This window comes from Triticum aestivum, chromosome 7D, assembly GCF_018294505.1.
Source record: "Triticum aestivum cultivar Chinese Spring chromosome 7D, IWGSC CS RefSeq v2.1, whole genome shotgun sequence".
In the NCBI taxonomy this organism is placed as follows: domain Eukaryota; kingdom Viridiplantae; phylum Streptophyta; class Magnoliopsida; order Poales; family Poaceae; genus Triticum; species Triticum aestivum.
In genome coordinates this window covers 32,783,395-32,799,297 of record NC_057814.1, presented here as the reverse complement: position 1 = coordinate 32,799,297, position 15,903 = coordinate 32,783,395, and the positions used below count along the sequence as shown (strand labels likewise).

Here is a 15,903-nt window from a genome sequence, read left to right as displayed (position 1 = left end):
CACATTGAGAGTTGGTGAAAACTTCGCCGGTGCATCCAAACCCCGTGATATGATACGCTCTATCACACATAAACCTCTTTATATCTTCCTCAAAACAAGCCACCATACCTACCTATTATGGCATTTCCATAGCCATTCCGAAATATATTGCCATGCAACTTTCCACCGTTCCGTTTATCATGACACGTTCATCATTGTCATATTGCTTTGCATGATCATGTAGTTGACATCGTATTTGTGGCAAAGCCACCGTTCATAATTTTTCATACATGTCACTCTTGATTCATTGCCTATCCCGGTATACCGCCGGAGGCATTCATATAGAGTCATACTTTGTTCTAGTATCGAGTTGTAATCATTGAGTTGTAAATAAATAGAAGTGTGATGATCATCATTCATAGAGCATTGTTCCCAAAAAAAGGGAGAAAGGCCAAATAAAAAAAGAGAGAAGGCCCAAAAAAAAGGGACAATGCTACTATCCTTTTTCCACACTTGTGCTTCAAATTAGCACCATGATCTTCATGATAGAGAGTCTCTTGTTTTGTCACTTTCATATATTAGTGGGAATTTTTCATTATAGAACTTGGCTTGTATATTCCAACAATGGGCTTCCTCAAATGCCCTAGGTCTTCGTGAGCAAGCAAGTTGGATGCACACCCACTTAGTTTCTTTTGTTGAGCTTTCATACATTTATAGCTCTAGTGCATCTGTTGCATGGCAATCCCTACTCCTTGCATTGACATCAATTGATGGGCATCTCCCTAGCCCATTGATTAGCCGCGTCGATGTGAGACTTTCTCCTTTTTGTCTTCTCCACATAACCCCCTCATTATAGCCTATTCCACCCATAGTGCTATATCCATGGCTCACGCTCATGTATTGCGTGAAAGTTGAAAAAAGTTTGAGATTACTAAAGTATGAAACAATTGCTTGGCTTGTCATCGGGGTTGTGCATGATGGGAGCATTCTTGTGTGACGAAAATGGAGCATGACCAAACTATATGATTTTGTAGGCATGAACTTTCTTTGGCCATGTTATTTTGAGAAGACATGATTGCTTAGTTAGTATGCTTGAAATATTATTATTTTTATGTCAATATTAAACTTTTATCTTGAATCTTATGGATCTGAATATTCTTGCCGCAATAAAGAGAATTACATGGATAAATATGTTAGGTAGCATTCCACATCAAAATTCTGTTTTTATCATTTACCTACTCGAGGACGAGCAAGAATTAAGCTTGGGGATGCTTGATACGTCTCCAACGTATCTATAATTTTTTATTGTTCCATGCTATTATATTATCTGTTTTGTATGTTTATGTGCTTTATTAAACACTTTTATATTACTTTTGGGACTAACCTATTAACCCAGAGCACAGTGCCAGTTTCTGTTTTTCCCTTGTTTCAGTGTTTCGCAGAAAAGGAATATCAAACGGAGTCCAAACGGAATGAAACCTTCGGAAAAGTTATTTTTGGAAAGAAAGCAATACAGGAGACTTGGAGTGCACGTCAGGGGATCAACGAGGAGAGCATGAGGGAGGGGGGCGCGCCCACCCCCCTGGGCGCGCCCACCCCCCTGGGCGCGCCCTCCACCCTCGTGGCTCCCCTTACCGACTTCTTTCGCCTATATATTCCCACATACCCTAAAACCTTCGGAGAACAGAATAGATCGGGAGTTCCTCCGCCGCAAGCCTCTGTAGCCACCAAAAACCAAGCGGGGCCCTGTTCCGGCACCCTGCCGGAGGGGGGGGGATCCCTCACCGGTGGCCATCTTCATCATCCCGGCGCTCTCCATGACGAGTAGGGAGTAGTTCACCCTCGGGGCTGAGGGTATGTACCAGTAGCTATGTGTTTGATCTCTCTCTCTCTCTCTCTCTCTCTCTCTCTCTCTCTCTCTCTCTCTCGTGTTCTTGATTCGGGACGATCTTGATGTATCGCGAGCTTTACTATTATAGTTGGATCTTATGATGTTTCTCCCCCTCTACTCTCTTATAATGGATTGAGTTTTCCCTTTGAAGTTATCTTGTCGGATTGAGTCTTTAATGATTTGAGAACACTTGATGTATGTCTTGCGTGGGATACCCGTGGTGACAATGGGGTATTCTATTGATTCACTTGATGTATGTTTTGGTGATCAACTTGCGGGTTCCGCCCATGAACCTATGCATAGGGGTTGGCACACGTTTTCGTCTTGACTCTCCGGTAGACACTTTGGGGCACTCTTTGAAGTTCTTTGTGTTGGTTGAATAGATGAATCTGAGATTGTGTGATGCATATCGTATAATCATACCCACGGATACTTGAGGTGACAATGGAGTATCTAGGTGACATTAGGGTTTTGGTTGATTTGTGTCTTAGGGTGTTATTCTAGTACGAACTCTTGAATAGATCGATCCGAAAGAATAACTTTGAGGTGGTTTCGTACCCTACCATAATCTCTTTGTTTGTTCTCCGCTATTAGTGACTTTGGAGTGACTCTTTGTTGCATGTTGAGGGATAGTTATATGATCCAATTATGTTATTATTGTTGAGAGAACTTGCACTAGTGAAAGTATGAACCCTAGACCTTGTTTCCTAGCATTGCAATACCGTTTACGCTCACTTTTATCATTAGTTACCTTGCTGTTTTTATATTTCCAAATTACAAAAACCTATATCTACCCTCCATTTTGCACTTGTATCACCATCTCTTCGCCGAACTAGTGCACCTATATAATTTACCATTGTATTGGGTGTGTTGGGGACACAAGAGACTCTTTGTTATCTGGTTGCAGGGTTGCTTGAGAGAGACCATCTTCATCCTACGCCTCCCACGGATTGATAAATCTTAGGTCATCCACTTGAGGGAAATTTGCTACTATCCTACAAACCTCTGCACTTGGAGGCCCAACAACGTCTACAAGAAGAAGGTTGTGTAGTAGACATCAGGCATCGGCACTTAGACACGCCGAGGTAGCTCGCTTTTCTGACCAACTTAGAAACGCCATAAGCTGGGGCGTTGCTGTCCAATATAGAAATGCCATGCGCGACTGCGTTACTGGCATGGCCCACGGCAGGCTGGCTGCTGATGTGGCTGAGCACGAAACGCCAATGTTGTTGGCGTTTCCATTGACCATAGCGTTTGCTCCTTGGTAGCGCAGATGCTTGGCATTGCATCCATGAATGCATGCATGCACGTAGGAAATAGTAGCAGTTTCTCTGCGAGCCTTCATGAGGTCCTATGTCACTTGTGTACAACTAAAACTCAATCATGTCTCATATTTAGCATACATGCGCACAACAGCTAGCCCTTCAAAGGCACTTTTTACTGCCCATCTGCTCTACTAGCTAGCTGATCCTCTTATCCCAACAGCACAAATACAAAACAAAACTAGCTTGTCTCTCTCTTGTTTCTTCTTCATCCGGATCTATCTATCTGTCTACTACCCTAAACTTGCAGTAATACTTTACAAGAGCATGCAGCGCGCCATCATGCTGCTGCTGCTCTAGCTAGGTAGCCATCAAAGGCTAAGTAAGCATGCATGCATGCACATGTAGGACCACCTCTTGTGCTTGTGCATACCCTTCTCAACTAAATACCCAGCCAGGGCTTTGTAAGAGGTGCCCTTCTCTCTCTCTCTCTCTCTCTCTCTCTCTCTCTCTCTCAAGCTGCATGCATGCATGCCCTACTCTCTCTCTCTCAAGCTGCATGCATGCATGCCCTACAAAGCCAGCCACAGGATGAGAGGGGGAGGGAGAAGAGAACGATGGATGCAAGCAAAGGGCATACTAGGCCTAGCTAGTGTTGGAAGTATAAGCACCTTCATGGTGCATGCTAGGCCTACGTGCATGCATGCATTCATGGATGCAATGCCAAGCATCTGCACTACCAAAGAGCAAATGCCATGCTCAATGGCGTTAGGAAACGCCAACAACATTGGCGTTCCGTGCTCAGCCACATCAGCAGCCGGCCTGCCGTGGGCCATGCCAGTAACGCCCTAGCTTATGGCGTTTCTATAATGGGCAGCAACGCCCTAGCTTATGGCGTTTCTAAGTTGGTCTGGCGTTTCTAAGTTGGTCAGAAAAGCGAGCTAGCTCGGCGTGTCTAAGTGCTGATGTAACGCTAGCTGGTTCGGCGTTTTTAAGTTGGGCAGAAACGCCACGGGCTCTGGCGTTGCTAAAAGGGTTAGATCGTGAAATACTTCCATGTCGAGTTCAGTTTGCGACAAATATTGCTGACAAGGTCAGAATAGTGATTTCGGCCGCTGGTGGGTGGACCACGCCGGATTTTGCAATTTTTGTCCCGTTCCACGCAAGCTTACGAATGATGCCAATACTTGCCGACCAGGACAGCTAGACGGCGACGTATAGTAAGTGGTTGATGCCAGCTGTTTCTTCACTCCGCCACGTCGGATCTGAGACGAGATCGGCGACGGTGAGATAACTATGGCAAGTTGGCCGCGTAGTCAAGTTCTTCTTACTCTGAAGATATAACTATGGTAATGTAGCCGCCGAGGAAGCAGAACAATGGCATGTTTAGAAGGTGTTGGGCTAGCGAGGGAGTAGGTGAATATGCTTGACCATTATTAATTGAATCTGATTATGTAGGCATGCGGTGGTTGACTGCAAAGTTGGCGGCGCAGGGCAAGGCACATGTTCTCGGAGAGACGAGAGAAGAGGGTGCCATCCTATTGACTAGGATAGCGCCGAACTATCTAGCCTATCCAGGTTTAAGTTATGGAGTGACCTGTGATGCTTATAATTTCTTCTATAAAAATATGCCTTTAAAGACTAGTTCTGAATGGTATCTTTTCTTTCTCGGAGAAACGAACATACGTACGGGGTGAAAGTTTTTGCTCTGAGAAAATCGTCTATGGCGCAGGTTTAGGTATGCCGGCCGTCAATAATGTGTTGGCCGCTCCGACAAACTAGCCGCGGGCCGGGTCTCCGGCCATACATAGTCAACGTCCAACAGATGCACGAGGTGATCATGTTTTTTTGGACGAAGTACAGTATAACCATCGCAGATCGTTATCCCATCAAACACAAGCATACAACTAATGCCGCAGCCTCGCCGACTAGGACAGCTAGACGGCGACGTCTGGTACTACATGCATGGTTGATGCCAGCCGTCTCTTTGCTCCGCCGCATCAGATTTTGGGCAAGACCGGTGATGCATGGTGATTGAAATGTATCCTACAGACACAATTTGTTCAAGCCCTTGTATATACAGTATATACGTAGATTTGCATCCGAATATCCAGCGAACGTCAGATTTAAGCATGACAAATCAAATATTTTTATGACAAATTATGCTCGTGCAGGATGACAAGTTTCGTTGACGAGTATGGTAAATCTGTCTGAAAATATATTTTTTTGCCAGAAAATTACAGGGCTTGTGTTAGCTACTCTTTTTCTCTGGTTTATATTTCCATGTAGTCACCAACGAATTCAAATTACAACAGAGAAATGGAGGAAGAAGCCAATCTACTTTCCTTTCCAACCACACACGGAGAGAGGGGATAGGGTATTTAACGGGTTACAGAGTTGAGAGCCCATTCAGGGCCCGCTAGCCGAGTGGGTAGGCGAGGCTTGCGGCCCAGCCTGCTTCTAAAGCCATCTTCCACTTCCCACCTAGGGCCAGTTCTTTTGGCTCAATTGTGAAGAATTACTGCCCGGGGAATCAAAATGACAAAAGAACTCATCTCCGCCCCGGAAATCATCCAAAAGCATCCCAGAATTGCAGTGCAATCTAGAATCACCGAAACTTGGCAATTCTCGTAATTCTAGCCAGTCCCTCAAAACAAAACGGTTCGCTTTGAACCAATATCCCTATTGGCAATTGTATTTATGGCCAGAATGCCACTTGGGCAGTCTGACCGAGCGAGGCAAAGCAAGGGATTTTCTCACGAACGCTTCGTCCACCCCGCACTCCCATCGTCCCAGGCTCCCAACAACTTCGAGCTAGGGTTTGGCGCACCGCCACCCAGCTCCCGGACGCGGTGTCGTCAGATCCGCTGACGGGAGGCCCCTACGACACCGCCCAGGCCGGCCGCCCCTTGTCGTCGACTCCTCCCCGCCCGGCCGCCCCTTTCCCCCGCCTCCAGCCGGCCGCGCCGTCCCTTCTCGTTGACTCCTCCCCGCCCGGCTGCCCCTTTCCCCCGCCTCCAGCCGGCCACGCCGCCCCGTCCCAGCTGCGCCCTGCAGCAGGACACGCCGCAGTCGCCCAAGCCAACCTTAACGGTTGCTGGTGAGCTCCTCTCCCCCCACTGCCTCTCTTGATTTCTATTGTATGCCATCTGATCCAAGTGCTCTGTCTGTGTCATCTCTATTTGGGAGGCCATGCAATTTCTGAACAAGTTCAGTAACACAACAAACTAAATATCAGGTGTTAATTAGTATGTTGCTTTGGATGGTGCAAGCATGTGATTGATGGCATGTATTGAAATTTTCTGTATGCAACATTTAGCAAAAAAATTGTATGTAAAATCTGTAAGGAATGTACTTCTATCTGATTGATTGCTTACTATTAATTTTATTTTGGTACGGATTGATGGCTACTTAGTAAAAAAATTGTATATATTTAAACATTGACATGTGAATGTTGTATATGGAAAAAGTGAAGCATCCGAAAGCAATTTGGGATTCCGCGGCCCATTCCATTTATATGGATGTGTGCGTAGAGGAGGTGCGAGCAAATAACCGTGCCCCAGGAAACACCACTTTGTCCGATGTAGGACAAGTTAATTTGCGTACTAAGTTTAATGAGCGCTCTGGGAGAAACTATTCACACCAACAATTAAGAAACTAGTGGGCTGCATGTAGAAGTGATTATGCCATAATGAAGACATTGCTTCAACAAGCTTCGAGCTTCGGGCATTCGGAAGAGATCCTTATACAAAGACCATTGCTGCTATGGATGAGTGGTGGGCATTGGAGTTGAAGGTACCTTTTTGTTTTGTCATTTTCGCGAGTTATGTTGCCTATTTCATTTCATTTCATTTCAGTTAACATGGATACATGCTATTTCATTGCAGGAACGTCCGTAGGCTAGCAAGTTTTGGCATGCTCCACTTGTGGAGGAGGACAAAATGGAGGAGGTGTTTGATGCTTGTTGTGTCACAAATGAGTATGCGAGAGTGCCAATTCCCACATATCAAGGTTCTACATCTCGAATCAATTTGGATGATGAGTCTAGTTGTGAAGGTGATAGAACCGAAGTTACACCTCATGTCCTTATTCGCCAAGTCCTAAGATGAATGAAATGTGGGCAAGTGAGCATGCAAAAAATGAGGCATTTGTCCATATGGTGGACCTCTTTGATTCAAGAAACAAGAGAGATGAGACTCAAGTTTCAGCAAGACAAGAGATTCATGAAATGATGACCATGGTAGAAGCAGATGGTGGTGCACTTGGAGTGATGTTCATTTCTATGATTCACAAATTTTCAGTTATCAAACAAATAGTGATGTTTTCTCTGTCGTCAAGGGCCACAAGCCTAGTGCGAGGCTGATATGGATAAACAAAACATGGCAGTTCAACAATAAGTAGGAACCTCTATGTTTCAACTGCTTTGAACTTGTATCGTAGTGAACTATGTTATTTGCTTTGAACCGTTGTATTTGCTTTGAACTTGTATCGTAATGTCCTATATTATTCGCTTTGAACCCATGCATTTCCTTTGAACTTGTATTGTATTCAACTATGTCATTTCGTTTGAACCAAAGTATGTGCTTTGAACTTGTATCCTTTGAACTTGCTACTGTATCTTGTGGTTAACCTCCTATGTGTGTATGTGGTTGTGCCAGATGGATAAAAAAACAAGAAGATGAGGAATTTGATGGGAATCCTGGCATTTTCTTTGGAAATGGCGTCGTCAAGCAAATCGTTGCCATATGCGTCAAGAAGATTACCCCTTGTTACAGGCCTCCAATGGATGGAAGAGAAGGAGTAGGATCCAAAAGCTTTCTACGCTATGTTCAGAATGAGGAGGTCAGTGTTTTACCCATTGCATGATCTGTTGGTTCAGAAGAATGGGCTTAAGTCAACTTGCAACATATCATCCAAAGAAGCGTTAGCGCTTTTTCTATAGACTTTGGGGACAACGCGGACCACTGACAATGTGGCAGATCGGTTTGTACACAGTCGTTCTGTCACTAACAAAAAATTCCATGAGGTTTTGGAGTGTGTAGACCACATGGCCGTGACTACATTAGACTAATGGATCCATCTTTCTCTGAACCGCATCCCATACTTAGAAAACAAGGTTCTGGCCTCATTTAAAAAATGATATTGGAGCCATAGATGGAACACACATTAACACTACTAGAAAAAGGCCTACTAATGGCACACCAGTTTTGCCTACTAATGGCGCACTACTGGTGCGCCACTAGTACCACGCCATTAGTATTTTTTACTATTGGCGCACCACAGGTGCGCCATTAGTATACCAGATACTAATGGCGTGGTGCGCCATTAGTATACCAGATACTAATGGTGCGCCATTAGTATACAATTCGGTGCTCCACTGGTATTCCCTTCAGGTGCGCCACTAATAACCTTATAGGTGCGCCACTAGTAATAAAGGAAGATGCGCCACTAATAAGGGCTTAAATGCGCCACTAGTAATGTATTTGGAAACCAAAAAAAAATCTAAATTTACAGAAAACAACCTATAAGGAAAAATAATTTAAAAACAAAAAATGAAATAGAATCATAATTTTTATTATAGTAAGAATATTATAATGTCTTTACAAGTTTCCAATAAAAGGAAAATTGCAAGGAAATAAAAGAAAATCCTAAAACTAATCTTCTAGTAATCTTTTCTTCTTTTTCTTCACTTTATCCCTGAAAAATGTAACAAAATAAACAGAAAGACAAACAAACTATTTATAACATGTCAATACTGTCATTTTTTATGCAGAACTAGATATGAGCATATATTTCCAGAATTACATGGTGTGAATATTGTATGAGTAAGATTGTAATGGAAATGAATTTTGAGTATATTATTGTCATACAGTATGTGATTTGCTTGTAAACATCCAAGTCCTCTACGTCAACTCTGACTGCGGTCAGGTATCGATCAGCACTTTATGTGATTCGCATGTCAGCATCTATTAGCTAGGCAATCTGACTACGGGTCAATCAACAAATAAACCAGGGTATCAACGGTACACTCTTCCTGTCCGATTTTTCTTTTGCTTGCATTTGGCCTTTTGTCTTACGCAGGCAAACACTAGAAATGATTTACTACTACTATATATAGTCGTATTACAGAATGCTAATAGATGGCTGGGTGGCTGCATGTACAGTATCCAACTTACGGTCGTGGCCATACTGAATTAACTAGTTAAATCAGGTTAGCCAGCAGATAATGTATGTGATTTGCACGTAAACATCTACAGTACTAGTTTTTATATTCAAACTCTAACTCGGTAGTAAGCATTGGATGCCATTACTAACACTACACTGTTCCTGTCGAATATTTACTCGACTCACACAATTCATGAATTCAATTGGGGTCATAAGCAGAGATATTGTCTGTCATTTCCTTGTAAATATCTAGTTCTATGTGAACTCTTGACTCTTGTCAACAATGAATCAGGGTACCAACAATACCATTCAGGTGATTGGCCAGCACCGCAATTTGGAGCATAAATGTATGAATGAATGTTTCTCTGCACAAATATAGCAAGAAAGAGAATTATGCCACTGTCTGCAAAGGCAGTAAAAATAAGCAGTTCGATCCAAACAATATCATTCTTAAATTAGTTCTGAATTCCTCACATTTTTGTAGTGGGCAAATTATATGTCAAACTGAAAGCTAGTGGGTTATTATAAGACTGAAATGAATTAGCTGCAGCGTCAGATATTCTTGCACTTTGACATAGTATCTAAGTTTATCAAAATCTAAGGAAAATTCAGCTACTAGCAAAACAACAATAGTAACATAGTAAACCATGAAATTTATGCAAGCAGTGGCCTGCACAGGCAGTGTGCTGAAAACTAGTGCCATCCAACATGTTGAAATGGAATTTAATTATTACGGGAGTTGTAAACATAGATGCATAGTATGCCATCAGATGGTAAGGTGAGCTACATTCTGAAGTTTCAATGCTAGAGGAAGGAAAACAAAGGCATCACAGGGTTTAAGTTACAAAATCCATACCGGGGATCAGTGCCAGATAATGATATATGAACCCATCCTACTGGCTTCAAAAGGTCCACCGTTTTAATTTCCTGGAAGCATGGTAAATATAGTGGCCCATTATTTCAGATCAAAGACAATATTATCACTGTAAATTTGAATTTTCAAGGATCGGTTCAGTGTTCACTGGACAAGCAGGCGCAATGCAGAGGAATTGCAGAAAGAGACCAAGTTTCCCAATCAATATTTCAATAAGGTAATCCTATGATACGTCACAATATGATGTTGACAATAAGGTAGTGTAATCCATAACTATAACAATGAGAACATGCAGCAGCCCCCAGGTCTAGAAACCCGAATGCACAGACCAGGCCACCAGTTTGGTACAAGATGAAGACCAGGGGTAGAAATCAGAACTGAAAGGGCCAGACATCAAATGCCATCCTCAAGCAACAACATTTGCTAAGTCCTCTGACCATCGAGCACAGATCAGAAGCCCCTGAACATTGTTGAAACGACGATGTATCGCGGTGGAGGGAGTTACCACCTTGAGATTGTGGAAGCCGTCGCCGGCCCGGATGGAGATCTTGCTGGGCGTGTAGCTCTCGTCCAGCTTGAAATCCACGTACAGCACAACAAGCTGAAGCCCCCAATCCAGCAACAGATTAATTCAGAAGAGAAAAAGGATCAAACGCCATTTAGACAAAAATGTAACGGAAGCAGCAGCTACTCATGGTGCTCACCTGCAGCTGCACCTTCTTCTGGAACTGGATGTTGACCAGGTGCGGCTGCGCGCCGTCCGACCTGACAAAAATAAAATCCACCACCGACGGCGGCTCGGCTCAGCCCGTGATTCCGCGAGACAGAAAGAGGAGAGATTTCGACGGGGGGAGACGACGAGGACGGGTAGGGCGCTGACTGCCAGTAGGTGTCGAGGCTGTCGTCGCGGAGGGAGGCGACGCCGTTGCGGGGCTTGCAGGAGCTGACGCTCCAGGCCTCTCGATGTGGTGTGAGTGGTTGGGAGTAGGAGGGTATCATCTTCTTGATGCGGATGTTGCCTTCGAAGTTGGCGAAGAGCACGACGAGTATCATCTTCCTTCTCCCTCCTCTTCGGCCGATCTACTTACCACCTCGGCGCGCGATCCCCTCCGATCTCTCTCTCTCTCTCTGCCGCGTGCGCGTGCACGTGGGGTGTGGTGCGAGGGAGGGGGAAGGGGGCTTGCCGTGGTCTGGAGGGAGAGGAAGAGGCGGGCGGCCGGGGCTTCCCGATCTAGATCGAAGTGGAGGGAGGTGGGTGGGTGTGTCAGGAGGAAGGGGAGGGGAGAGAACGTGACTAGAGGGAGGGGATAAGGGGTGATAGCAATGGCGCACTGGTAGGGGTGCGCCATACATATAGATAGCAATGGCGCATCTTTTACCGGTGCGCCATTACTAGTTAAAACTAGTAATGGCGCACGGTGGAAAAGTGCGCCATTAGTAGTTTTGCAAAAAAGGAATAAAAATATAATAGAAAAACCAACATTAGTGGCGCACTTTCCAGCAGGTGCGCCATTACTAGTTACAAGTAATGGCGCACTGTGTCTGGATGCGCCATTAGTATGTTTGGACAGGCGCACTAGTTAATTTTTTTTTGCGCCATTAGTAGTTTCAACTCTAATGGCGTATCAGAAGGTGGTGCGCCATTAGTATATACTAATGGCGCACCGCTTGTCTGGTGCGCCATTAGTGTCAATCCCATCTATAGCCCTTTTTCTAGTAGTGTAAAGTGGTTGTGCCCAAGGAATTGGAGCCTCACACAGGAATAGGAAAGGGTACACAACCGAAAATGTCATGGTAGTGTGTGATTTCGATATGAGGTTCAATTTTGTTGTTCATGGATGCTCGGATCTGTTCATGACACACGTGTATGGAGCGATGCTATAGTTCGTTATGAGCATTATCCACAACCACCCACAGGTAATCTCTTGTATGTATGCATATTATTATGTAAGTGTATGCATGCATATTATTATGTAAGTGTATGCATGCATATTCTTATATACATGATCTCTTGTTGTAGATAAATACTACCTTGTCGACTCCGGATATCCCAACAGAGTTGGATATCTAGCACCATACAAAGGGCCACGGTATCATGTACCCGATTTCCAACAACACCCTCCGATGGGGAGGTATGAGACATTCAATCATCGACATTCTTCTTTGCGTAATGTTGTCGAAAGATCGTTTGGTGTTCTCAAGATGAAATGGCGTATTCTCCAAGGCATAACACGATACAAACCGGAGACCCAAAACATGATCACCACTGCATGCATGTGTCTTCACAACTACATTCGTGATAGCAAGTTACGTGATGAGCATTTTGACAAGTTTGACAATGTTGCGTATGTGCATCCTCCACAGCCGTTTACAGGTGCCACCGCTTTACCGCCTGAAGATGATGGTACCATGGCCGCTACATGTGAGGCTATTGTTGTCAGTCTTGTACCTTGAGATTGTCCATCTATTTGTAGTTTGCAACTTGCTTTTAACTTGTAATATTAAGCACTATATGATATTTCAAACTCTGGTTCTAAATTGTAATTTTAAGCACTTCATGATATTTGCAACTCCCTTTTATATTTGTAATATTATATAGTTTATGAGATTTGCATCTCGTTTTCGTATTCATATTAGACATGGTACTGTCAGAAATAATCAAGTGTTATCAATTCATCACTCAGTTCTATCTAGAAGTGTTATAGACATTTCAACAAACAACTCATAAAATAACCACAGGCTGGAATTACAGAAAAGAACTGGACAGACAATTCTGTGGGCAGTATCCCAGAATCATATTCTGGAGAATTACGAGGCGAAAAGAACCGGCCCCTATTCTCTTCTGGTACCGTGACAGCTTGCCCTTAATTTTTCATCCCCACACCAATATAAATTGACTTCTAAAAGACTGACGTTAGATTTTTAACATTTCGATCAAGTGAAAGGGTCGTAGTTCCCGGGAGAAACCATTAACTCTCCCGTGCATGCAACAGAGCTAGACTGATCAAGCCATCCTGCGTGTAATAGCGATTTAGTAACATGCATGCATATGCACGCTGCTCGTCGGTTCTGCTGTGCAGACCGACCGATCCGCCGAGACGAGAATATATTGAATGCAGCTTTCAGGCGGGATGTATGTATGATACGATCGATCGCGGTTTTTGGAAGGAGAAAAGAAAAACAAAGTCCGGGCAGAGGATAATAATAATGTGACATGACACGATCCTACTACTATGCATGCACGTGCTGCTGAGGCGCCGTGATCTGTCTGCTAGCTAGCCTGAGCATGATCGATCTATCTTAAGCAGGTGGGCGTGCATGTTACACACTTGCGTGGTCTAGCTAACACATGAGACGAGATGCGTTTTTCTTGTTTGCTCGCAGTGGAGGAGTGGAGAATGATTGGCGCCTCCCGCCTGAGCGCACAAAAGAAGAGCAGATGTCACTTTTCAGCATTTTTCAAGTGACTAGGACAATGCCCGTGCGTTGCGACGGGTGCATACATATTCTAACGTTCAATAAAAATGGCACCAGCAACATTAATTTGTTACACAGTTAAATTGTTCTTCCATCCACTATCTTTGCTTCTCTGCCTCTCCAATTCAACCTTGCAGCATCTCTCAAAGTCGCACCCCCACCCATATTTCATACTAGATGACACCCCGCGCGTTGCTGCGGGAATACATGTTAAAAATAAAAATAATTAAACACCTTTTTAAATAGATGCTTAGACAACAAAACTTTCTTGAGGATTATGTTTGGGGAAATCATGAAGCATGAAGCACAAATATTCATATGCCTTCAAATCATGGTTAGTAATAAATCGCTGGTATCACGTGACAATACAAAAAGGAAACAACCATAGATATGTGTCAATAAATAAATTAAACATTCTTTTCTAGAAAAAAATATGGTGTCAATAAAGGGACATACTTCCCCGCAAAATAAAAATAAAAATAAAGGGACATACTATACACATAGAACGAAATGCGGTTCTGTAAACAATACAAACTATGATTGATTTCACAGCTCCCTAGGTAAAAAAGAAAGGTTCAAATGTTAGAGCAATACATAGGCAACATGTGCGGGCAAAGTATGATTTGTTTTGCAAAAATAACAGCCAATATTCAAAGAAACAAAGTTAAGTTCCTTTGACTTGACGGTCTAGATAAAAAAACATACACTAAAATCTTAAAAGAATATGATTCTCGTAATTCCTCTTAATCACCATATGTCCCTCGAATACATATAGAAGAATTCTTTATCTTCCAAAGAAAGGTGCTATATGCAAACAAACACCAGCAAAAAATTCTTGATTCCTCTTTTTGGCTGCAGACAAAAGAAAATAATAAATACATGTTAAATATGAAAAAAAATCCAAATATAAAAGAATTACAAACCTTTGGTGATCCTACATAAATTTTTTTGATAGGAGTAAATGTGAGCATATATTGGTAAATGACCAATCATTGTTTCTTGACCCCTTATGTATAATTCTTTCTTGAACCGCCGATACAAATTGTACATAACGTAAGGTAATCTACATAGAACAACACATGTCACAAGAATATATATCATATATATACTTTTAACAGCATGATGAAACTGAAAGAAAAAGTATTTGGCGCCCGCATCTAATCTACCAGGATACATTGGTATGCTCATTATGTCTAATCTACCAGAATAACTTTAGAATCTAAGCATTTGGCGCCCGCATCTAATCTACCAGGATACATAAAGAGAGTTTTTGAAGTGGTAATTTAGATGCCAATGATGAGGTAAAATCAACTCGTGAGAATTCATATAAAGAGCAGCTGAACTATAAATGTCATGAATCATCAGTTGCCATCTGATTCCTACTTCCCACTATCTCCACATTTTCAAAGCAGCTGCAAATGTGTAGCAAAAATAATTTTTGATCCGACGTGGAAGAGGAGAAAGTGTTACTCACCGGAGTGGCTGAAAGTGGCGAGACTTGTGTGGGATCTCTGTAGAGGGCTTAGTTGTGCATGCATTAGTAACAAATAGACTATGTTCTAACAAAGATTACAGGGAAGGTTTAACAAAAGCTGGCTCCATGAGCCTCGTCCAAAATTAGCCAACAAAAGTCTGAAAGGCAAGGGAAAGGCATGAACGACCAGAGGCTGTCATGATCCAATAATACGCCAAAAAAGCTTAAGGACAAAAGATAGAGTTTCCACTAATAGTACTCTGCAACATCAAGAACTGAAATTAGTTATCCACCTAAAAATTTGCGTAATAACAATAGCAGGTTCCAAGATTTAAAAGTAAATCACATAAACATTCTAAGTAGGGATAATTGGTGTTGGGGGGGGGGGGGGGGGGGGGGGGGGGGGAAGAGCACAACATGACAACAAATAATCGAGGGAAGCGTATCTGCAAAAGAAAGAAAGTGCAACTTCTGATTGCGTTCGTTACCGCTTCAGATGTCAATCTGCACCGGCGCTCGCATGCTGCCACCCACACTGGTAGAAGTCGCCCGGCCCATTGGTCTGCGTCGGAGCTTGCACACTGCCTGACACAATCAACGCTATGTGCTGCAGTGGCGCCGTCAAGGTTGCCGATTGGTCGGCGGCGTCGAGCCGTCGACGATGAACGTGATGCGATCAATCAAGGCAGTTAACATCAGCGGGAGTGCTTGGCGAGTCTGCAGCTAAGTGTACCTTAGCAACCCCCACCCGTGGCTCTCTGCCACCAATTAAATCATCATC

General features: G+C 43.3%; 1 protein-coding gene across 1 annotated transcript; it reads right to left on the bottom strand.

Moving 5' to 3' along the window:
- Positions 1 to 6,013: 6,013 nt before the first annotated feature.
- On the bottom strand, positions 6,014 to 11,224 carry LOC123170693 (anaphase-promoting complex subunit 10). Its single transcript, XM_044588495.1, has 6 exons — positions 11,052 to 11,224; positions 10,876 to 10,936; positions 10,680 to 10,772; positions 10,154 to 10,224; positions 9,604 to 9,662; positions 6,014 to 6,183 (listed from the first exon to the last, which is right to left on the bottom strand). The coding sequence occupies exons 1-6, from the start codon at positions 11,222 to 11,224 to the stop codon at positions 6,014 to 6,016; spliced, it is 627 nt and encodes a 208-aa protein (XP_044444430.1).
- Between the last annotated feature and the right edge of the window lie 4,679 nt (positions 11,225 to 15,903).

Excerpts from the sequence above, each read along its gene's own strand:
- LOC123170693 (XM_044588495.1), bottom strand. The coding sequence starts at position 11,224 with ATGATACTCGTCGTGCTCTTCGCCAACTTCGAAGGCAACATCCGCATC. Across the intron at positions 9,663-10,153 it reads TTATCTGGCACTGATCCCCG|AGAAACATTCATTCATACAT; the intron begins GTATGGATTTTG and ends ATATTTGTGCAG. Across the intron at positions 6,184-9,603 it reads GCTGGCCAATCACCTGAATG|GGCGCAGCTGGGACGGGGCG; the intron begins GTATTGTTGGTA and ends GTCCTGCTGCAG.